Source organism: Colletes latitarsis, chromosome 9, assembly GCF_051014445.1.
Source record: "Colletes latitarsis isolate SP2378_abdomen chromosome 9, iyColLati1, whole genome shotgun sequence".
Classification (NCBI taxonomy): domain Eukaryota; kingdom Metazoa; phylum Arthropoda; class Insecta; order Hymenoptera; family Colletidae; genus Colletes; species Colletes latitarsis.
Genome location: NC_135142.1, coordinates 15,682,365 through 15,706,393, shown reverse-complemented (window position 1 = coordinate 15,706,393; position 24,029 = coordinate 15,682,365). Strand labels below are relative to the sequence as shown.

General features: G+C 33.1%; 1 protein-coding gene across 5 annotated transcripts in view; it reads left to right on the top strand.

Moving 5' to 3' along the window:
• Positions 1-1,260: 1,260 nt before the first annotated feature.
• Teh1 (tipE homolog 1 phospholipid transfer protein) overlaps positions 1,261-24,029 on the top strand; it is a 229,794-nt gene continuing 207,025 nt past the window's right edge. For all 5 annotated transcript variants that reach the window (XR_013080335.1, XM_076773464.1, XM_076773465.1 and 2 more), the window contains exons 1-2: positions 1,261-3,928; positions 20,020-20,353. Coding sequence is in view for 4 of the 5 variants with exons in the window: in XM_076773464.1 (XP_076629579.1) it covers positions 3,382-3,928; positions 20,020-20,353 (881 nt within the window). In the remaining variant the exon portion in view is untranslated. The remainder of the gene's footprint in view (positions 3,929-20,019; positions 20,354-24,029) is intronic.

The window sequence follows — 24,029 nt, the reverse complement described above, 5'->3', positions numbered from 1 at the left end:
AAACAATATTAGTTTCCACCAGAAAGGTTTATTCGAGTTCATCGAGACAGGTATTGTGTGTGTTATTTTACAACGTACGGAAAATAAAATTGGATCTCAACACAAGTGCCTTGATCGTGATCAAAGCTCAAAAACTATTAGCATTGCATGAAACTTGGCGTACGAAAAGAACAGAAGACTATGACTGTGTACCTGGAAAATGATTTCTGATATATCCTCTTCCACTAATCCAACAATCAAGCGACTTTTATTAATTCTTGTGAAAAAAGGAAAAGAACCTTTTCTTAACACGATGCAAAGAAACGTAACTTTTTGACACATGATCGTATGTGTCTCCTTGTCATTTCAATTGAAAATAATCATATGGCAAAACGTAGCACACCTACATACATTCGGTTTTAGTTTTCATACATAAGAAAAAGCCACGAATTATTACTCATTCCCTATGTTATATGCGATGTTTAATAATAAATTAAATGGTAGTTTTGGAGATCACACGTAATGTTATTATTTTACACTAAAGGAATTATAATTTCACCAAAAAATATCGTTTAATAAATTTCAAATAAGACGATACATTCGACTGTAATGCGAAATCGTTATAATTTCAAAACTTCAATTCAAATGCGGCACGTATTCTAGTTGTCCAATTAAAATTTGGCAAAAATGATTTTTTTATCAAGTGTCACAATTTATGGCGATGTGCCAAAAAGAACTAAACAAAAATTTTGACCCCTGTAGTTAAGGACTACCCTAATGCACATATTGCAAGTATTGAATAAGAAATTATTTAGTGTGTTCATTTCTGCTCTTTACTGTACTCGGATCTCCGAGTGTAGAATGTGAAAAGTAGTCGGTAAGTTCCCTGAAACACTCTGGTCAGCGAAGCAAAACAGTTTGTCTTCGCCGTGGCACTTACTCATCGTTTCTAACGAAGTTGAAGGCTACCGAGGAGAAAAGACGACACCAAAAAATTGGCTTAATTATGGGTCGCAATTAAAGGATGATAATGGCCGGAGAAGGACGCGAGAGCGCTGCTCGGAGTCGAGCAAAAAGGAAGCAGGCAGGAGCGTAAACAAGGAGAATGCAATGTGGGGGTAGGTGGCTGAAGCGGCCAAGAGGCAACACACGCTCATGCGCGCTTGGAACCCCGCCCTGTCGCTTCGGACGAAAGCTTGTCCCGTCGAGGACTCTCGGCCGAGGCTCGACGAGTAGTCACGCTTTAACTCGCGATCCGCGAGGCGGATGGTACCGGGAACGCGAGTCGTAGGTGCAGGTACCCGATGTAACAAGGATCAAGATTTCGGCAGTCCTACCTCCTGCACTCTGTGCCGGGGATCCCGTGACCGAGCACGGCGGCACAGACAACATTTTTCGGGGGGTCGTTCTCGACGGGAAGCAGGCGTGCAGGTGTCAGGTGTCAGGTGTTTCATGCGGGAAAAGTCTCTATTTGCGCGCTCTGTATCCGAGTGTCGCTGGGAAACTGTTAACCGAGGGAGGAATTATCCAGTGACAGGCGTTGGAGGATCGAGGATTCCATCGATCACGCGTCGCCGCTACCTTCGATACGCGTCTCCAGGTGTTTAAATGTTTGTGGTAAACACGAATGCCACAACGTGATCGGTGTAGATTCCGAGATCAGCAACAGAGTAAGCAGAGGCAACCAGTTGCTGGATGTAGTTATCCTCGTAATTGAAACCAACGGGATACACTTTTCTGATCTTTGTCGATCGAAGGAAGGGAAGAGATGCTTTCTGCGATAATCCCAGTCGACCAGTAGTGGCGGGGATTTATCCGAAGCGAGTCGAGGCAAATCCAGAGAAGGCGGCCCGTCGTTCGTTAAGATCGCGTCGCTAGCGATCGGATTTCCTTGATTATAGTAATAGTATCGACGCGATAAAGCACCGTGTCCTTTTGCGAAGGGAAAGGAGAAAGTAGGATCGATTTTTGACGCCTGACACGAGCGGCATTTTCCTTCGTCCTCGTTCAGGACGCGCCTCCTGTTGATTATAAGCGCTAATGGCAGCGATGGTCAATCGATCATCGACCTCGTTAGTCAGGGAGATATTTCATCGATGATTATGCTTGCTGGGTCGATTTCTTGAGCAAGGAAAGAGCGAAAGAAGCGCGCCTCTGGCTGGAATATTGGAGATATGTGGTGTGCGAAACGTCAAAATTGTAATAGCAATCAATCGGTCGGTTAATCGGAACGTAAACTGTGTTTCCTACAAATTCACGTAAAAATTTCTGGTTAGCGTAAGGTGTTTGTAACAGTGGGTGAATCAAGCAGGCCTAACTTAATATCCAATTAGTAACGATTCATCGAGTGTCATCGATTTCGCGATAGAGTTCAGTGATAGTTATCGGGAAGACGGTCGAAGGTGTACTTAGCGTAAAAGATAACGACCTTGAAACTTTTCCACACGGACCAGAAGGCTGACTCGAACACTGCCGAGATGCTCTATGCTCGACAGCGTGACTACAGTTAAAAGGTCGTGATCGATCGACTTACTTCGATGGCCTAAAAGAACTTTAAACGTGCAAGGTCATTTTGCATAACGAGAAAACGGGACGACTTTAAAGCGCGGATGAAACGAGGAAAGATTTCGTTCGACTAAAACGGATTGATAGTTCCGCGAAAACAATTTGCGAGGCCTACGTGTCCTATTTGCTCGAAGAAAACACAGTAGCGCCCCAACGAAGAGAGAACCCTCCTCGAGACAGTCCAGATGACGCGATAGCGGAATCCGCTGATCCGCGCGATGTCGTGTCAAGGACATTCGAAGAAACGGGAACGTACCGGCACTAACGAAATGTGGCACGCCGATAGCGGGACGTCTCTCGAATTTTTACAGGGTTTCCACGAGATTTCGAAGACACGGCCGTATGTTGCGAGGCGACGATAACGCAGGATCGGTTATCGCGACCAGGATCATTTTCGATCACAGTCTTCTAATTCGTTTCGAAAGTCTATAATACCTTCGGACTGATACGCTTAACGAAATCATAGAACAACGTCGCCTTTTCATGAGATTTTCACGTGAACCTAAACGGTGTACAAAATTTCGATTAATAAATAATACAAAAGAAAGACGTTACCCGTAGTTAACAGCCGCAACGAAGGAACGCGTTCGCTAAATGAGATCATCTAAGAAAAGACTCGATCAAGCGGCCCAGAAAGCTACCCCTGTCCCGTGCAAGAAGAACCTCGTCGGCCGACCTCGCTACCGAGCCAGCCTCTGACCCCGAGTCAGCACACAAAGTAGCCCCGCCAGCACTCGATGAGTCCTAGTAAAGATAAGGATCCTCGAGCACTCTCGATCGTTTGCCTCAAAAGCCTGAAGAAGATCCGGTTGGCACCTCTCTGAGAGCGGTTGGGTGATGCGCGGGAGCAGCTCCGAGCTCCTGCTGGAGGCGAGCTGCGTCCAGTGTCAGAGCGATCATCACAGCCAGCATAGGCATCAGCAGCATCCGCAGAACGAGAAACACGACTTCCAAGAGCGAGAGCTACGTCGTCGCAAGCTGTTGGAGCTCGGGTTCGGCGCTTCGCGGCGCCGACCGCCACGGCGTACCTGCCGTCAGCGGTTCAACTTCTACGCCACCTCAGCGTTGGCCTTCGTCGCGACGTCTGGCGGGGCGGCGCTCCTTTTCCTGGTGCCCCTCTACGTAGATCCGGCCATCAGCACCTTGGCGGCCGATTTCTCACCTGAACCGGTCATCTGCACTACTTCCAGGCGCGAGGAGCTCTACGGTTTGTTCAATTGCACATGGAGCTCGTGCCGCGAGGGATGCACCAGTGACGTTTACAGGTGTACGCATATATACGTCACGTACACACCATGGAGCAACACCAGTATGAGCAACGACACTGGAGGTAGAGAGAATCCCGTGAACTCTACCGACATCGCGCACACCTCCACGACTGCGGGTAAGAATTATATTTTCCTATTTTCTTCTACGGTACGCGACAAAAGGATATCACGTTCAATCGATTTGTTCAGTTTTATTTTGTCAATTGTGAAAATACTATTTTAAATGTAGATATGCAGGATGTTCATTAGGGTGGTCCTTAGCTACAGGGGTCAACATTTTTTTTTTAGTTTTTTTGTGCCGTATTTAAATCAAAGTTTTGAAATTATAACGATTTCGCATTAGAGCCGAATGTACTTGTATCGTTTTATTCTAAATTAATTAACCGATATTTTTTGGCGAAATTATAATTCCTTTAGTGTAAAATAATAACATTACGTGTGATCTCCAATACTACCAATCAATTTATTATTAAACATCGCATATAACATAGAGAATGAGTAATAATTCGTGGCTTTTTCTTATGTATGAAAACTAAAACCGAATGTATGTAGGTGTGCTATGTTTTGCCATACGATTATTTTCAATTGAAATGACAAGGAGACACATACGATCATGTGTCAAAAAATTACGTTTCTTTGCATTGTGTTAAGAAAAGGTTCTTTTCCTTTTTTCACAAGAATTAATAAAGTCACTTGATTGTTGGATTAGTAGAAGAGGAGATCTCAGAAACCATTTTTCAAGTACACGGTCATAGTCTTCTGTTCTTTTTGTACGCCAAGTTTCATGCAATGCTAATAGTTTTCGAGCTTTGATCACGATCAAGGCACTTGTGTTGAGATCCAATTTTATTTTCCGTACATTGTAAAATAACATACACAATTATTGTCTATTACTAGGAAACTTTGTTCCAATAATTTTACTTTCGTCATGCCCTAACAAATATTAGGTTGGGGAACAAGAATTCCATTATTTTCACGTTTATTTTAAGACTTTATTTAACTTGGTTCGGATTGTTCGACTTGGGTGAAATATGTACCGTTTTGTTTTATAATTTGTTGCCATTCGATTTCGTTCCGTTTCAATTTGTGTGGCACTCAAACGTCGAGCTTCTTTTTGAATCCAGCTTTATGCAAATGGTTTAAAACTTTTTGTGGTCGATCTTTCACTCCTGGATGGTGCTACCACTGCTAACATGAGGGTCTACTTTGATCATTTCCATGATTTTATCAACATTTTCGACATTGGCTCTGACAGTATCGGGCCCATAAACACCATTCACAATTTCAGCCTTCTGGCTTGCATTTTCGCCTTCATCAAAGCAAAATTGTAAAATATATTGAATTTTCTCTTTATTAACTTTCATTTTTTACACCATGTAACTGACAATTCAATCAACCAACCAAAAAATTATAAAAGAATTTTTTTTTAGTACGAAATGCCACTTTTCCAACGACCATAAGTCTCAATTTGTTTGGTCAATACTTTACAAGACATATATCACCACAGCCACCTAAGTGAAAAATAATGGATTTCTTTTTCCCCAACCTAATATATTTTATCAGAACTTCTAGTCTCCATTTTTCTACACATTCACTTTCTCTATGAATAATATTTTGCAAACTGCACACGTCGAACTTTTAATGATGACTAAATAAAAAACGGTTCTTGTTCCTATGGCCTCATTGTTGAAAGTAATATACAAGTATCATTAATATATATCTGAGAAAATTTAAAAATATTCATTAATACTTCTAAAATAACACAATACAATTATGTCCTAAATTGACGTGAAATCACCTATAATTTAAAACATTTAACTCAAATGCGGCACAGGTTCCCGTTTTTCAATCACTCTCAAATTTTGCAAATGTTATTTTCTCTCTAAATGTCACAATGTTATGTTTGATGTTCCAAAAGGTTCACATTTGGGACCTGTTCTATTTATAATATACAAGATGTTCGGCCACCCCTGGGAAAAATTTTAATGGGGGATTCTAGAGGCCAAAATAAGACGAAAATCAAGAATATCAGTCTCTTGACTGAGGCTTCGTTAAAAAGTTATTAACAATTAAATTAAAAAATTTCAAATCGTTCTGGAAAAATTATTTTCGGTTGCAGGGGTCAATTACAATCATTTTTGGTGAATAGACATACCCTCGAAATCCTGCGCATTTTTGAGAAAAAAATTCAGAACGGGTGGAACTTTAAACGTTAATAACTTTTTAACGAAGCCTCTATCAATAAATTGATATTCTTGATTTTCGTTTTGTTTTGGCCTCTAGAATCCCCATTAAAATTTTTCCCAAGGGTGGCCGAACATCCTGTATGTTAATGACATTTCTAAGGTATTCCAACACTCTGAATTGTTATTATATGCCGATGATCTTAACATATATACATAAATGCGTTTATAATCAGCGAAAGCTCAATCAATTCAAGATGACCTTTACAGGCTTCAGAATTGGTGCTCATTAAATAAATTGTGCCTCAATTTAGATAAGTGCCATATTGTTAAGTTTAGTAATAAGAAAAATAATATAATTTATACTCTAAATGGCATCGAACTAACCTCGCTTAATTATGTTAAAGATCTTGGTATAACTTTCTTTTCTAACTTATCTTTCAAAGTTCATTATGAAAAAAGTATTTCGCAAAGTCTCTGCTCTCTGGAACTTATTAATAGGGTTTCCAGATACTTTAGTAAAACTAATACACTTAAAATTTTATATTGTGCTTTGACGAGACACATTCTAGAATATGGCAGCATAATTTGGCCTTCTTATTACAAAACATACATCGACAACATTGAGAGAGTTCAATACAAATTTCTTCGTGTTGTTCCTAGGCATAGTGGGAGTTCCATGCCTCTTGAATCACATAATTATGATGACTTATTTATTAATACTAATCTTCAAACACTGCATAGTAGAAGAAAAATCATAGATATTATGTTTGTAAGTAAGTTAATCAAAGGTCATATTTAGTGTTCAACGATTAGTCAATTGTTTCCTTTGTATGTACCATCTAGATATTTAAGAAATCACTTTCTATTTTACTCTGAAAGTTACCGCACAACGTTTGGAACTCAGAATTGTGTAAATATTATAGAATGATTAGTAATGCAAATTTTGTACACACTAAAAGATTTAATTGAACAATCATTAAAAAGTCTAAAATTATCCTTGCAACATATTATAAATTAATTTATTTTTGTTAAATTCACTAATCGATAATGTTTGACTGTGTAAAATCCGCATCTGTAGTTCCTTACATCTTTGTACTAAAGGGTTTAATCCCGTTAATAAATGAATAATAATAATAATAATTTAAGAGGGTAAGACCGAACAAAGTCGAAAGTCGAAAAATAAGAGTCACCCTAATACTACAGTTCTCTAACCCTGACGTTGCATTGTATAGGATTCTAAATATAACAATGAAAATCACACTCACGTTACCGTTTTAGACATAAGAAATTATAATTTCACTAAAAAATATCAGTCGATAATTTTTGTATAAGGTGGTACGAGTACATTTGACTCTAACGCGAAATCATATAAATTTTAAAACTCTAATTTGAATGCGACACGTGTTCCTGTTTTCTAATCTCGCTGAAATTTTGCACTGAACTTTTTTTAATCAAGTGTCAAAATCTGGGGAGGGGGGGGGGGGTGTCTGACAAAATCTGACAAAAAAATGTTTCGAATAAAAGTTATTCAATACTCTGATGAGAATAAATTGCAATAATACAAATTTCGAAACAGTTTTTTATTCGTTAAAAACCTAAGGTCACCTTGGCTTTTTTAAATAGTATTATGCATTTCAGACTTGATGTTTTATCTGATAGAAAAACGAATTCAGTAATCTGCCATGCAATGGCCTTCGGATGGCCTTTAGCTCAGAAATTCGCAGTAATTAAAAAAACAATTTTCTTACACGCTAATAAAACGTAAACGTAACTCATAGTCAATGATACTTTCGAGCTGAATGTAAACATTAACATACATCTTTAATTCGATCTTTTATTTACAGTACGTATTAATTTATTATAATAATGGTAATTTCATAGGATAAACCCGGAATAGTTTGACTTCCGGGACCTATTGACCAGTATTGATACTTTAAAATCAAAGTAAGATAGGGTTCTGTGTGATGTAAACGAAACAAATGCATATTCAGCTTGTTGGTGATCCCACAGTGACAATTGTTATAAAGAAAAAAGGAAAATGGAAATTGTATCTAACACAACAATGCTCCAATTTTCTAACAGAAAGTGGTCAAATTTTCCATGTACTTCTAAACTACGTAGAATGTTATAAATTGTTTTTTAGAAATATGATATCCCTCCGGATATCGCTGCCTGTATAAATCCACTGTCTGGCGATTATTCCTTTTACACTCACCATACGTCAACAATATTTCAATTTTTTCGGAATTCAAAAAAGATTCATTATTAGATAGATATTCTCACATAACTTGTACTGCACTACTGAGTTTACAGCGTCTTTAGTAATACTATGTGAGTAAATGATCAAATCAAAGTTAAGAGTGTTTACATTCTAACTGTTTACATTCAGTTCAAAAGTATCATTGCTTGAGAGTTACGTTTACGTTTCATTAAGGGGGTCTGCTACTGTAAAACGCGTTTTTTTATGTTCTCTTTGGTATTTTTTTATAAAGAAACTATACAAGCTTATGCATCGGCGTTTCGTCTATATATTTATTACCTCTCAGTAATATTCACAAATTTTTACAACGAGAAATAGTCAAAATTAGTGGCAGTAGAGAGCCTCGTACGCAATCGCGCACCGAAAGAGTGTTCTAATGGCTTCCATGATTCCAGCCGTTCTGTTTGTCTAATTGTAAGTCAAAAAGATCAAAAAGACTCTTAATTTCTACAGTCGGTACTAAAAGAACAGAAGAAAATTGATAATTAAAAAAATAGCAGCATTTTGAAGTTGAAATATTCATTTTTTTCTCATTTTTAACTTTAGCGGGCTAAAGAAAAAATAGAAAGAATAATGATTTTGACTTCATTCTAGTACGGACTATAGCGACACATGTACTGAAGGTGCACGCCAAAGAACAAAATCAGTCGAGTAGATCTTGAGATATCATGGAAACCAATTCAGAAAAGATAGTTTTGAGAAAAACGCATCTAAACAGAACGATCAGACCGAGCAATATGTATACCTTCGTTAATTTTAGGAGTTCAGTCATATGCTTTTGCACACATATTTCTAAGACTATATCCTTTAAGAAAATGCAAAAAAAAGATCGAATTTTTTGGCGGTTTACAGTAGAAGACCCCCTTAACGCGTAGGAAATTTATTTTTTTAATTACTGTGAATTTCTGAACTAAAGACCATCCAAAGGCCATTGTATAGGAAGTCGCTGAATTCGTTTTTTCATCAACTATAACAATGTGAAATGGAAAATGCATAGTGTTATTTAAGAAAGTCTAGATGACCTTAGGTTTTTTTGAATAAAAAAATTTTTGAATGTCTCAAAAATCGAGGCGACTATTAGGATGAACACCCTGTATATTATCGTCTGTAAGTCACTGGACATTTTGCTTGTCCACAGATACAATTTTTTAAAGCGACTTTTTTATCTTGCTTTCTTACATTTTCTTATTTTAAGTCACTATTTTAAGTAAAATGTGAGTGTGTAAGTAAAAGTTGAGTGTGTTATTCTTTTGTGGCGAACTGTATTCTCAGCCGTGAAATTTTCGTTATTGTTGATGAACTTTTTGAGATAAGAAGACTTCAAGCTTTGGAAGCTCTGGGTATTTATTATAGAAAATATAATTCGCTAAAAAACTTGCGAAGCACGCAAATAGGACATCAGTTTTTCAGTTTTGATTATAAGCTTGTTAACCTTATCGACACCAATATCACATCTAGTAGTAGGACTTCGAATTGCTTCACATTATTTCGAATCTTATTGTGTGTTGTAACAAAGATTCCAACATAATTTGATGTTAAGAAATTTTTGTAAATCTTGATCGTCTCGAAAGTTTTGAAACTCTTAATTGTTTTGGATGTCCTGAAACTCATGATTGTTTTGGGTCTTGATCATCTTGGGGGTTTTGAAAATCTTAATAATGTCGTTAAGTGTAAATCCAATATCTCTTGGACATTTGCGAGTATACTTTCAGAAGGAAAATTTTGTTTCTTCTAAATTCATATTTCGTGTTTTGGCGTGTAATCCGAGAGAACTCTGTATAAATAGCGTATTAAGATACAAGTTTGACACACAGACCAATTCAGTATACATTGGTTAATAGTAATTCACAAGCATAACGTCCCATCATCCTACCATACTAGTTATGAGTTGAAACCAACAATTAGGTAACAGAAAATTATTAAAATGATAGGTTTTTCGCGGTCAAATAGTTATTTAAAAACATTGTTTCTCATTTTGATTCATTCTCTTTATTCTCAACTGAAACAAATTATTTGATTTAATTACATTTGTTAAAAATCAATTATATTTGTAGTTTTACATGCTTTATTTGAAGATCGTGATGTAAATAACCTGTGATAACGTGATAGTGAATATGTTCATCTTAAAACTGGCGAAGAAATCTATCCTATAATTGCATCCAGCCAGGATTGAACAAATTTTATTCATAAATAACAAATGCAAATTGTAAATTTATTTGTAAGCTAACTTCTGGTTGCATTTGATTTGCAAATTCATTCGTAAATTGGAGTTTATTAATGGCTTTATTAAAACGAGATCCAGACGAGCGAAAACAAGTTTATGAATGAATCTGAAATTTTTATTCGTTATTCGTGAATAAAATTTACTCAGCTCTGTTTATAGCGTTCTGTAAGTCATTTTATTTCGTTTTTTTTATAAGAATTTCGCGTATGAGAGATCTATTTCGAAGAAAAAAAGTCGTCCAAGTTATTTCAATCAAGAAATGGGCGACATATATAGATGTATCTGTGTTTACATGTATACGATTTTTGAAGTAGGTACAATTTGTGCAGAGTGTCGATTCATAATACTGAAATTATGTATCAAAGAATTGAGCATGGTTTTTAGCAAATTTTAATAACTCCTGACGCGTCGAAAGGATAGGAAGATTAATGATAACACATTCACCAAAAGTTTTTAACGTTTCATGAATACAAATTTGTGGATTTGCATTTGGATACAACGCGGTGACTTTGTGAATATTTTGTGAAACTGAGTGGATACAGATTGTTAAAATACAAAAGTCACTATAACTGGGAAAAAATGTCAAATCAAGCACATAGCTTAAACGAAATTATTTTATGCCTTTTGTAAGTACTAAAACCATTCCTAAAGTCCCACGCATTACGAGACACCCTATAGAGTGATAGGAGATCACAGGAGGTCTCATACTGTCTTCTGACCCTAATATTTTCCATCGCCATTTTAGAAGATGAGTCATGTAATTGACTAGAATCATATTTTTTTATGGCTTAGAAAGGACGATATTGGTACAATAAACTGTTTAATAATACATAACATTCAATGACATCATTTTTTACACGAGTCCAACTTCTATACTCTTTCTTTAATCTCTTAACAATCTTTCAGTCAATCTTGTAGTCAGAAACGATCACTGTTTCATCTGACCGTTTAAGGGATGAAAATTATTGTTTTACTTCATATTTCACGTTTCGGTTTCCACTTGATTAAAAACGTTATTTAAAATAATTGTTATGTAGTCTAGAAACAATGCCAATAAAGAGGACTGATCATTTTTTCCAATAAATGTGAGCGATAAGAGGTTAAATAAAATTATATTTATTTTACATAAATCAATTTCTCACGTTATTTCGCGGATAGAAAATATGAGATAAAATATTTAAAATATAAATATTTTTATTAAAGAATATAAATACTTTTTGTATATATTTATTTAATATATTTAAACTTTTTATATATATTTAATTGAATCTAAACATTAACTAGAGTAATTTTCAATTTTCTAATTCCCAATTTGGATACTGCGAGTAATTCTTGTCTTAACTAAATATTTATTTCACGTCTCCATATTTTCATCTTTTTCATTAATCTTATAAAAAAGTTATCCTTCTCTTTTTTTTGCAAACGTATTTTCATAATTCTTTTTTCTTTTATTTTTAGAATCATGTTTGCTTTTCATTACATTGAAACGTTTCGGTCCAGTGGTTTCCTTTGTTGGATTTATATTCATTAAGCAATTTGTTATTGAATTCTTAAACTTTTCAAAATATTTCAATTTGTTCAATGACGTATATCGTATAGTTATCGTTAAATATTTATAATCATGCGATGTTAGACATTTGGAATACTTTGAAAAATACATTTTAAAATACGTTTGAAAAATTTTAAATACTTTGGGAAGTATTTATGTTATAAATGTTTCATCCTATAATTTTCATATGCAAAATAATATGGAGAATAGATTTATTTAAAGAAAATGTATACATAATTTTATTTAAGAAACTATTTTCAGTAAGACCTCGCTTAATACTAATCTTATGTAAATAAGGGTAGGTGCTTGAAAACACTTTTATAATAAGCGTTAATAAATTTAAAGCAGTAACTATATCAATTTGGCATTTATCGTCTTAAAATTAATAATTTCTATAATAGTGTCTAAAATAATTTTTTATTGTATCATTGATTTTAGAATTATTGGGCAATATAAATCTGAAGGAAACTCACGGGATCAAATAAATATAGGCATAAATCGAACGACAAAATACAAAAGTTTGAAAAACATACAGATTTAACAATAGAAATGAAATAGCTTATAAGAACAATCTTTCTATACGTAGTACAGTGTTGCAGATTGACACGCGTCTCGACAAAACGCTTCCAATTAAAAAATCTGTCGCCACTAATTGTTCACTCTGTCGGCTACGTGAAAAAAGGGCTTTTTGCGTAACGCACGGTTACATGTATGTATATGTATTTACTAACTGAATGTGTATATTTCGTGTGACGTAAAAGCGCCTTACAATGAAACGACGTCAAAAGAGGATTTCTATCAGGAACGTTAAAAAAAACAATTTTTTGTGAGTAAATTAAGTTTCCTTGAAAACTCGTGTTATTTGATATCGTTATATGAAACATTAATGAAAATTTTGATATTATTCGAATTACGAAGCTTTAAAGGAAGCAGCGAATGAACAAAAAAGCAAATAAAAATCCCTGGTTTTAATATTTTAAGGAGAATTATTTCGGTGCAGAATTGAAAAAATAAGCTAACTAGTGTTTATATTATTTAAAAGTTTTATTATTTAAAAATAACGAAAGTATTATTCTAATGTTTATTGCACTATTAAAAAATTATTCTTCAGGTTATAAGTATTTATTTAGCAGTTCGAAAGATTAACAAAGTTTTAAAATATTTTTGAAATGTTTTAACGTGTTTTCCTCAAAACCACGTTTTTCGAGACTGTCGACACGATATCTAGAAAATTACTGAATCGATTGATCCGAAATTTCATATATTAGGTCACTCTATATTCCTGTCGAGTTTTATACCAGAATTCAAAGCAATATTTCAAACATACCATTGAGTTTGATGAAAAACTGTAATTCGTTTCTCGTTCACTAACTCTTTTTCATTTTTTCGATAAAACAATTTTATCGTTGCTTCAAAACTTCTTTGATTTGTCATTAAAATGTTATTTAATACTATTTCTAGTTGATATTTTAAAATTTGTTACCCTCTAAAAAGCGTTGGAATATACAAACTAAATTATAGTCAGATTCAATTAAAAAGATAATGAAATATCATTTTGTTTCTGGTCAAGAATCCTGGACATTTTACATTTGACGATTTTGGTAATTTTTTTTAATTTGGTAAAAGTTTATACTAAACGTAATAATCTTATTATTTGGTCCGAATTCAAAATATAAAATGCCTTCATGATTCCACCAAACACGTACAAAAATTTTATGTAAGACGTAAACCAAACTTGGAATGTTATTGTGCTGCTTTTCATTCAACAGTTCATCAACATTTTTGCCAGCGATTGTCGTATAATATCCATTTTTTATCTTCAGTTACTAAACATAACACCTTAGGATGTTTTAGAAAGAAGAAACTTTTAGGAAGTTTTTTTATATTACATACGAGCAAAGGTGTGCAGGTTGTACGATTAGGTTGTTCCATTTCATAACATAGTGCGAACTAACCCATTTTTTCCTTAAATCTCTATGATTGTTAATGTTGGTATTTTTAAAACAACAAACATTCCTTGAACAGATAAATTTCGTTTTTTTTTTTGCACAGATACGAATTTTAACGGCATGGACTTATGGGATGACCTAATACATATAAAGTAGATGTCTGTTTATAGTCTCTATCAAACTTAAGTTGATACATTTAAATTTTCTATATTGTTAGCCCCTTCTAAGATTAACAAAATTGGAATAGTATCAAGGTCCTTCTTTAAAATATTGCCATTTTGTTAAATCTTTCTTTAAATTTTTTGTTCTTATACAGGGTGTTCGGCCACCCCTGGGAAAAATTTTAATAGAGGATTCTAGAGGTCAAAATAAGACGAAAATGAAGAATACCAATTTGTTGATGGAGGCTTCATTAAAAAGTTATTAACAATTAAATTCAAAAATTTCAAATCGTTCTGGAAAAATTATTTTCGGTTACGGGGGTCAATTACAATCATTTTTGGTGAAAACACATACTTCCGAAATTTTACCCACTTTCGAGAAAAAAATTCGAGTAAGTACTGAAAGTTTTGGGTGGAAAAAAAGACTTTCGTATCGTCTCGAAAAAATTATTTTTAGTTGCAGGGGTCAATTGCAAGCATTTTTGGTCAACAAACATATACCCGAAATCCTACTCAGTTTCGAGAAAAAAATTCCTTACCGAAAATCTAATTTCTGGCCATAAACGTCTGCCCGAATTTTCATGCGAATCTTTAAAACGTCATAACTTCTGAACGGATTGGACGATTTTAATGTTTAAAAAAGCAAACGACGCGTATTTTAGTGTAGAATATGTATAAATTGCAAAAATATTCGAAAAGTTGGTCCTTGGCCTCGCAAAATAAGAAAAACCCCATAAAAATGGTTCAATTTTCAAACAGCCATAACTCCTACAATTGTGAATATATTTCAATGAAACCTTTTTCTGAAGTAAAGCTCATGGGTACCTACAAAAAAGTATTAAACAACTTTTCTGTAGGGCGTCAAACAAAATTACTAAAAATGAAAAATGAATTTTAAGAAAAATCGACAGGGGGTAGGTGCCTAAATTTTTCGACGAAAAAAAAAATTTTTAATTAATTCTGGAAAAATTATTTTCGGTTGCGGGGGTCAATTACAATCATTTTTGGTGAATAGACATACCCCCGAAATCTTGCGCATTTTCGCGAAAAAAATTCAATACCGTCGGAACTTTAAACGTTAATAACTTTTTAACGAAATCTCCATTAACAAATTAATATTCTTGATTTTCGTCTTATTTTGGCCTTTAGAATCCCCTATTAAAATTTTTCCCAGGGGTGGTTGAACACACTGTATAGACTAGAGTCACACTAATATACTTTAATCATTTGTTTAATTCACTTATTTTCTGCCTGTGAAACGGCGTCAATCTTGTCGATAGAAAAACACTCTTACTAAAAGTATTTATTACTATGCGTTAGACAATTAGACAATACATTTAAAAGTTAATAAATATGTAACAGTTAATATTTAAAAGTTAATGAACTTTCCGTTCATAGTTCTCGTTTAAACAAAGTAGCGTTAAGCAGTATCATATTGTTATTGCATTTACTATGGAAAGTTATACATTAATGAACAGTTCAACTTTAATGTACACTACACATTTGCATTTTTAATCATAAGAAAAATATAATGGAATTAAGTTGTATAATTTGTGTTTCTAATTTATTTTAATTGCTGTTATATTCAAACGACTATTAAATTCTGAATATCTATTATAACAATTCATTTTTTACGAGTCAATGCCAATTTTTATTTTTATTTTTTTCAAAAAAAAGATGGCCAAAATTCTTACCTAAATAAAAATTCGATAAAAAATAAACAAGCGTTTATTCATTACTCGTTAAATAAAAATAGAAATTTTAATTATAAAACAAAACATTTTCCAATGGACAGGTACAAAATGTTCGATCGAATAAATTGTTATACGTTAGTTTTATCGATTTTCTGTTATTCGAATACAATTTTGTCCATATCTGTTCCAAAATCAAAATAATTTGTCCTTGAAGAGTTTAAGACGGAAGCACACTATGGCTACGTCACGTGAGCGCACGAGACCTTCAAACTAATTTATTTTTGGGTTACGTAGAAGTTGTACACTTCTTTCGTAACTTTCCTTCACTTCTTAATATCACTTCATGCAATGTTACGTAGACTTTCATTTCCAAATCTGCTTATACCTTCCCATACTTACGAATATTTTAATTTCTATAATTACGATATTTCTGTGAGAAATTGGTATAACAATTGTAATAAACCACACGCTATATTTAATTGTAAAATACAGATGAAATGAAATTTTAAATAAATTTCTATTTAATTCAATTGGATTATTTAGTACATACGCAAATGAACTAAATTTTCTTTCCTAACTTTACGCAAATATTTATTACGTAAATTTTATATTAGATTAGAGCTTTATAAACTAGAATTTAACTTGATAAAAAAGAACTCTTTGATCGTTCAAAGCCATGTAGTCTGCTTTACAGATAATATTTCTGCATATTATTCTCCTTCGACACAAAACGTGTAACTAAATAAAATTTCATCTAGATTAGATAAAAGTAGTAGCACTTTTGAAGAAATCACAATCACGCTGATTTCGAATTTTAATAATTAAATAAAATTTTTACAACTTGTAATTAACTTGTGAAATTAATAAGGGAAATATCAGTACTGATCCTCACCGTAAAGTTTTGAAAAATGACGAACGTAGGAGATTGGTAATATTTTGTTTCAAGTTCAAAAATAATATAATATAATATGATTCGTTGAACAAAAATTCTATAGAATATTATATTTTCTACGTTTGCTACTACGCTACATTTATTGTTGATTGGTATGCTCTACTCGAGTCTACGAGATTAAGCGAAGTTTCCAAACTTTACCATTATTTTTATCATGTCTGATTGGTCTCTACGGCTATAATTCCGATCACGATTGCTGTACACGTGGACCTATAAGCCAGCATTTCATTAAAATATATGAGGATCAGCACTGACATTTCTTTTGTTAGTTTCACACGGTAATCTCAAGTTAAACTTTAGTTATTAATATAAAAGGCAAAACCTGTATGTTTGTGATTTCTCTATAGCTCTTATTATTTCTGTCCAATCCAGATCAAATTTTGTTCATTTGCTCTTTATGATCCGACGGGAAGTATAAGTTACTTAATTAGCAAAAATATTATAGAAAATTTTTATTTTTAAGTATTATAGAAATATTTATACGGACGAAGGGTTGTATTTCAGCTATAACAATCCAAGTATGTATTTATCTATAGAAAATTTTAAAAAATCTTTAATTTGTCTATGAAAATATTTTAATTCAAGGGTGGTCATCCGTCACGCTTGACGGAGTAATATAGTAGTATAAGATATACATATAAAATATATGTTATGTATAGTGTATAACCAACGTGTAACAATTTATTCAATTGAACAGTTAAATTTCTATTCGTTTACTATGAAATATTTAATGTCTATTTAACGAACAATGGATAAAACAGTTATATAATCTTTATTTATTATTCAACATTTGTATCTATATGAACGTTTTGTCGATTTTTAATATAAGGACACAATTAAGGATACCACCACGTCCTTTCGAATTCATGTAACTCGAAGATCCATTATATTTCTATAAATTCTTTCCAACAATAATAATTCTTCATTCTTAAATTATATACTATCGTGTCGAAGGATATCAAAATAAAAACATATAATAATTGGGAGTACAAATTAAAGAGAAGAATTATTAAAATACTTCGTGTGTTCGTTCAAGAATAACAAACCAATAAACTATTCCTTCCTTAATTAAGAAAGTCGAACATCGTGGTTACGTAAATATCGAGTTAATAAACTTCAGAGTTTGTTCTCACGATCAATAAAAAGTTTTTACTTTCCTAAGCGTACTAGTTAAAAACAACTTTAAGGCTTGACGTACACTCTAATAGTATATAAGATGTAACTTCGTGTAATTGGTTATGCTAGGTTTAGCATTTCGAATGTTGACGATTCGTTCGTTAATGCGTTAAGTCCTCGACTTACGCTATTTATTCGTTCTGTAGTTGTCCGCGTAAATTGAATCGTATCGTATCGATTAATGTTTCTTTAATAATCTATTGCGGTATAATTAACAATTTCTGCTAAAGCTGTTTTTTCGTTCTTTTTATAATACATTTAGTATACAATTTTTGTCATAGACATGAACTAAAATTAAAAACATTCATATGCACCTCTTTATGGAACGAACATTGAAAAGAAAAAAGGTATATTTAATGTGCGAATAAGTACACACACACTAAATGTGTATAGGGACATAAGTGGAAACATGACCGTGTATCTATAAAATCGACGTAACTCGAGGACTTACTGCATAACGTGGTTACAACCGCGTTAAGAATAGGTAATGTCGTATTCAGCAGAGAAAACAAGACCTTTCGTGCGAATCGTATTGGATGAGATGTTATAGTTAGAGTTTGTAAGGCAAAATTATTCGATGTTATCTACATTCTACTTACTCACAGTGCCATGCTCACCTTAATCCGGGACTGTTTTTTCTTTATCCTTGCAATGCCACAATTAAGGGGAATGTGGGCAACATTTATTCAGTTACAAGTTTATCAAAGGTCGACTAAATCGCCAGATCCAGGAATCTTTGGTTTTAATAATAACTCGAACTAAATATAGGGTGTTCGGCTACCCTTGGGAAAAATTTTAATGGGGGATTCTAGAGGTAAAAATAAGACGAAAATCAAGAATACCAATTTCTTAATGGAGGCTTCGTTAAAAAGTTATTAACGTTTAAAGTTCCGCTCGTACTGAATTTTTTTATCAAAAATGCGTAGGATTTTGGGGGTATGTCTATTCACCAAAAATGATTGTAATTGATCCCTGTAACCAAAAATGATTTTTCCAGAACAATTTGAAATTTATTAATTTTATCGAATAATTTGTCCACTTTCCTGAATTTTTTTCTCGAAAGTGCATAGGATTTCGAGGGTAAGTCTATTCACCAAAAATTATTGTAACTGACCCCCGTAACCGAAAATAATTTTTCCAGAACGATTTGAAATTTTTTTTTTCGTCGAAAAATTTAGGCACCTACCCTTTTGTCGATTTTTCTTAAAAATTCGTTTCTCATGTTTAATAAATTCGGTTAGCGCTGTACAGAAAAGTTATATAATAATTTTTCGTAGGTATCCATGAACTCTAGTTCCCCTCAAAATTCCAATGAAATATATTCACTATTGTAGGAGTTATGGCTATTTGAAAATTGGACCATTTTTATTGGGTTTTTCTCAGTTTACGGGGTCAAGGATCAACTTTTCGAGTATTTTTATAATTGCTACATATTCTACACTAAAATACGCGGCGTTTGGTTTTTTAAACATTAAAATCCTCCAATTCGTTCAGAAGTTATGATATTTTAAATATTTGCAAGAAATTTCGAGGAAGCATTTCTGGCCAGAAATATATATTTTCGGTAAAGAATTTTTTTATCGAAAATTCGTAGGATTTCAGAGGTATGTTTTTTCACCAAAAATGATTGTAAATGATCCCTGCAACTAAAAATAATTTTTTTAAAACGATTCGAAATTTTTTAATTCTGTCGAAAAATTTCACACCTACCCAAATTTTTTTCTCGAAAGTGGGTAAAATTTCGGGGGTATGTTTATTCACCAAAAATGATTGTAATTGACCCCCGTAACCAAAAATAATTTTTTCAGAATGATTTGAAATTTTTTAATGTAATTTTTTAATAACTTTTTAACGAAGCCTCAGTCAAGGAATTGATATTTTGGTCTCTAGAATCTTCCATTACAATTTTTCGCCGGGGTGGACAAACACCCTGTATAACACTTATGTATGTAAAGTTTATGTGGTATATTTTCATATATCGTATATTTTCATACGCAAACATATTTTAAGTGCATGAAGATTCGCAGTCTGCTGATTAGTATTGTTGTTTGTACAGTGCCGACGCCAGGTGACGTCGAGGCGGCGCTCCTGGTGAACATCAAAGGGTGCGGCTACCCGCCGATCGTCGACTGCAACAACTTCACCCGCGAATTGGGCTACGAGGGCGCGAGGTTCCCCTGCCATTACAGCCGCGTGAACGGCAGCATAGTGATGGCGAACTATAACCGTGAGGCGCAGGTCACCACCATCATACACTTCTTGGCGGCGCCATTCGTATTGACTCTCGCGACCAGCGTCGCTCTGTGTGTGATGCACTGTGACTGTAGGTGCAGTCCGCCGCCTCGACATTCGTCACGTGGTATCAGGAGAGCCAGGGGTAACGATCTCAGGTAACTAACATCAAATTTCCGCTTTCTTTTTCTGCTTTAACCTATATCGGTCGATAAGTTACTCGAAACAACGATGTTTATTCGACACGGGCAGCAACGGAACCGAACAACTCGTTTAATTGGCCGATGACCTTTCGACCATTCGAACTGTGAATCTTTTTAGAAACACTCGCAATTATATTTAAAAATAATCAGAGCGTCGAGCGTTACGAATTATGTAGTCCCCGCGAATTTTCCGCCATTTTTGATAATTTTAAAAACGGAAACAAAAAATTGAGGTCATCGTGATGTTTTTAAATAAAATGTATTTTTGACTTCGTAATATTGTAAGAGGCGTCGAAGCGAATTCAATGACCCGCTTGACTGTGACCTTAGATGACCTTATATTGGAAAATCGTGACGAATCGATTGTTTCGATTTTGATGCCTTTAAAGTTTCGGAGAAAAGGATGTATTAAAAATGGAGTAGTCATTATAATAAGTGAAATGGACTTGTTAACACACGACACACATTAATACTAGTGTGTCGTTCGAAGAAGCTAACTGCAACGTTGGTGAAACGGAAATATTTAATGTATAAACTCTTAGAAATTAATTTTTTTTAATAGTTAATTTCAGAATCGAGTATCTGGACTCAATATATTTTAACAAAATATTTTAATAAAAAATTGACAAATGATATTGGTTCAGACTGCAGAAACAGAGTTGGGCAAATTTTATTCACGAATAACGAATAGAAATTTTAAATTGATTCGTAAACTAATTTCCATATACGTTTTATTCATAAATTTATTTATAAATTCAGAATTTGTTAAGAAATTTTTTAAACCAATATTCAGACGAGCAAAGCTGTAGGCAAATGCTAGTTTACGAGTGGATCTAACATTTTTATTCGTTACTCGAAAATAAAATATGCCTAACTCTGTTCGCGAAGCCTGAACCAATGTCAATTGTCAAAATCCGAACTGTGAAAGCTTAAAATATTTTAAGTTCACATATTCGATTTTGAAATACATTAAAGTTTATACATTAAATGTTTAACAAAAGTTTTATAATAAAACTTTAAACTTACACATTGATAAATAATCTATGTCCTACGCATAATGATATAACTTTTGAGTTCAGATTTTTCGAGTTTCAATTTTCCAATTGAAACGATGTTACAGACAGATTACGAAAATATTTTTATAGACAAAATAATCATTTTATCGTTTGACACACAATTTAGTTCCAAAATTACGGAACCAAAACCCTTTTGTTTATTTTAACCTGAATTAAATTATAAAATACATTTACTATTTAATTTTAAAATAAATAAAATGTCATTACTATATAAATTAAGTGCACTGCTATCGAAGCTGATTATATACAATTATTATCAAAAGTTGCAATGTACAAATATTTTATAAAATTTTTGCATAATAATTTACATTATTATCAGGATTACGTTATGCCTAGATTTTTCTTTGTATATTAAAAAATTGAAATACGTAAATATTTTAAAGTTGTTTCTGGTGGATATAACCAATTTGAAATTACACTCCTCAATTTACTTACAGACCCCACAGTTTCTCAAACTTGGTATGCGACTTAAATCGCATTTCAGTACGATTATAACTAACAAGATTTACTTAATTGGGTATCCTAATCTTTTTTATCAATCGACGTTTTTTCTTTTACAGTTTATATGTTCTTAACATTTAAGATTACAATTTTAGTTTTCTTTATAACATACAGATCAATGTATGACGTTTCCTTGCTTAATTTTACTAAAAAGAAGAAACATTTTATAAAGTGGTTTCTATACTTTTCATGATTATTTTTTTACGTACTGCATATTACTACGAATTTTTCTAATGGATCACACTTTGAGTGATCGAAATGTCGACGGCTAATTAAGCACGTTGTCTCATTCTATTGGTTCTATGTCCACTAAACTATATTATTCTAATCTCAGGTAACGTTTAACGATATTCAAACGTGATCGTTGTTTGTCTTTTCGCGACTCTGCTGGAGAGCTTCGAAAATACTGAAATGTCGGCGCAACTTTTCGTCCAGATCGTAAGATTCGTCGGGTTAGTGAATGCTTTTTTTATTCATCAGAGCTGTCCCCGTGGAACACGCTTTTTGGGTGAATTTACTACAACCGCAGCAAATGTGAGAAGTTCGTTTTATTTTTCATTGTTATCGTCACTCTTATCGGATATTTAGGCGGCAAGTTATAGTTTTGGATGATTTCCTAACTAACCGTCGATTATTATCAATATGGCGCGAAGATTTTAAAAACTGTTACTCGGTTGAGCTGGAAAAATGGTCTCAAAGGGTATCGGGAAACAAGGGGTATTTCTCGACTATTTGTGAATTTTATATAGAATTTTGTATATTTTACCAATTGATTCAAAGAAATAGACATGAAAAAAATCGCCCAAAATGTATTAATCCAATTTTTAACCCTCGAAGACTGACTCAGTCAGAGTCCAATTTGACTCAAATCAGAATTTCGTTACCTTCCGGTATAAGGTTTTCGATATAATGTCTATATTATTACATTTGCAAGTTTTTTATTTATTATTACCACCTACTTTTATAAGTTCTTGCATGTATTGTTATATTGTTATTTAATAAAACACAAAATATTACGATTTAAAAAATAAATACTCTCCACGGGTTAAAATGAATCAGAAGTCCGCTGGGCAAGGATTAATTATATAATTTTGATATTAATATCAATTTAACGTATACGACAGGAAATAAAGATTTGAATACAGAAGAATCAGATGTACATACTAAGGCTTAGATAAGGGTCTGGTTAGTCAAGAATTATTATGTTCTCAGCGTTCATTAGTGTCTTTTGTATAATCCTAAATAATTAGGATTAAAATAAAGGTGCAGTAATATACAAGAAAATTGAGTTTGAAAATTATGGTCGAGGTTTAATGTATCCAATGACAATTATAATCAATCGGTTTGTTTGTACTTATTAATTAATCGTATAATAATAAGTATACGTAATACGTATAGTTGTTCAGTACCGAGGTGGACAAAAATTGTAATTGCTTAAAAAACTGTTATTTTATTAATTACGATATTGTTGCAAATGTTGTCTTTATCGTTTGCATGCAAAGTTAATTTATCCTATCTTTAACTCTTAAATTGCTCATATAATTATGTATGTTTTAATCAATTAACGTATTATCAATATAACATTCAATTTCGTCGAATTCAAAGCAATTGATTAGTAATCTTCTAATTCGTGTGACAGCTTAGCAAGAAAATTTTCCACAATTTCTTACTTTGTAGAATAAAAAATGTTTTAAGGATTTAAACGTTTCTATTTTTTGGTGAATCTTATTATCCATCGTATTACGTATTTAATGTATACGATCATTCAAAATTTTGTCAACTAAAAACAAATTAAGCGAGTAAAAATTTCCATGTTTGAAAAAATGGTATTCGTGTCCTTGTTAGTTATTGACAGAAGTTTATTCAAACATTATTTTATTCTGTACAAATTTATTATAAAACGAAATCTGATTTCACCGATCTAATATCAGAAATTGAAACGCGTTCGCAATAAAACTCTTCGGAGAGTTTAATCAAGCCAAAGTTTCCGTAGGATTATTTTCAAATATGCTACTTTAATATTATTGCCGTTTTAATGGGTGAAATTATTTTCC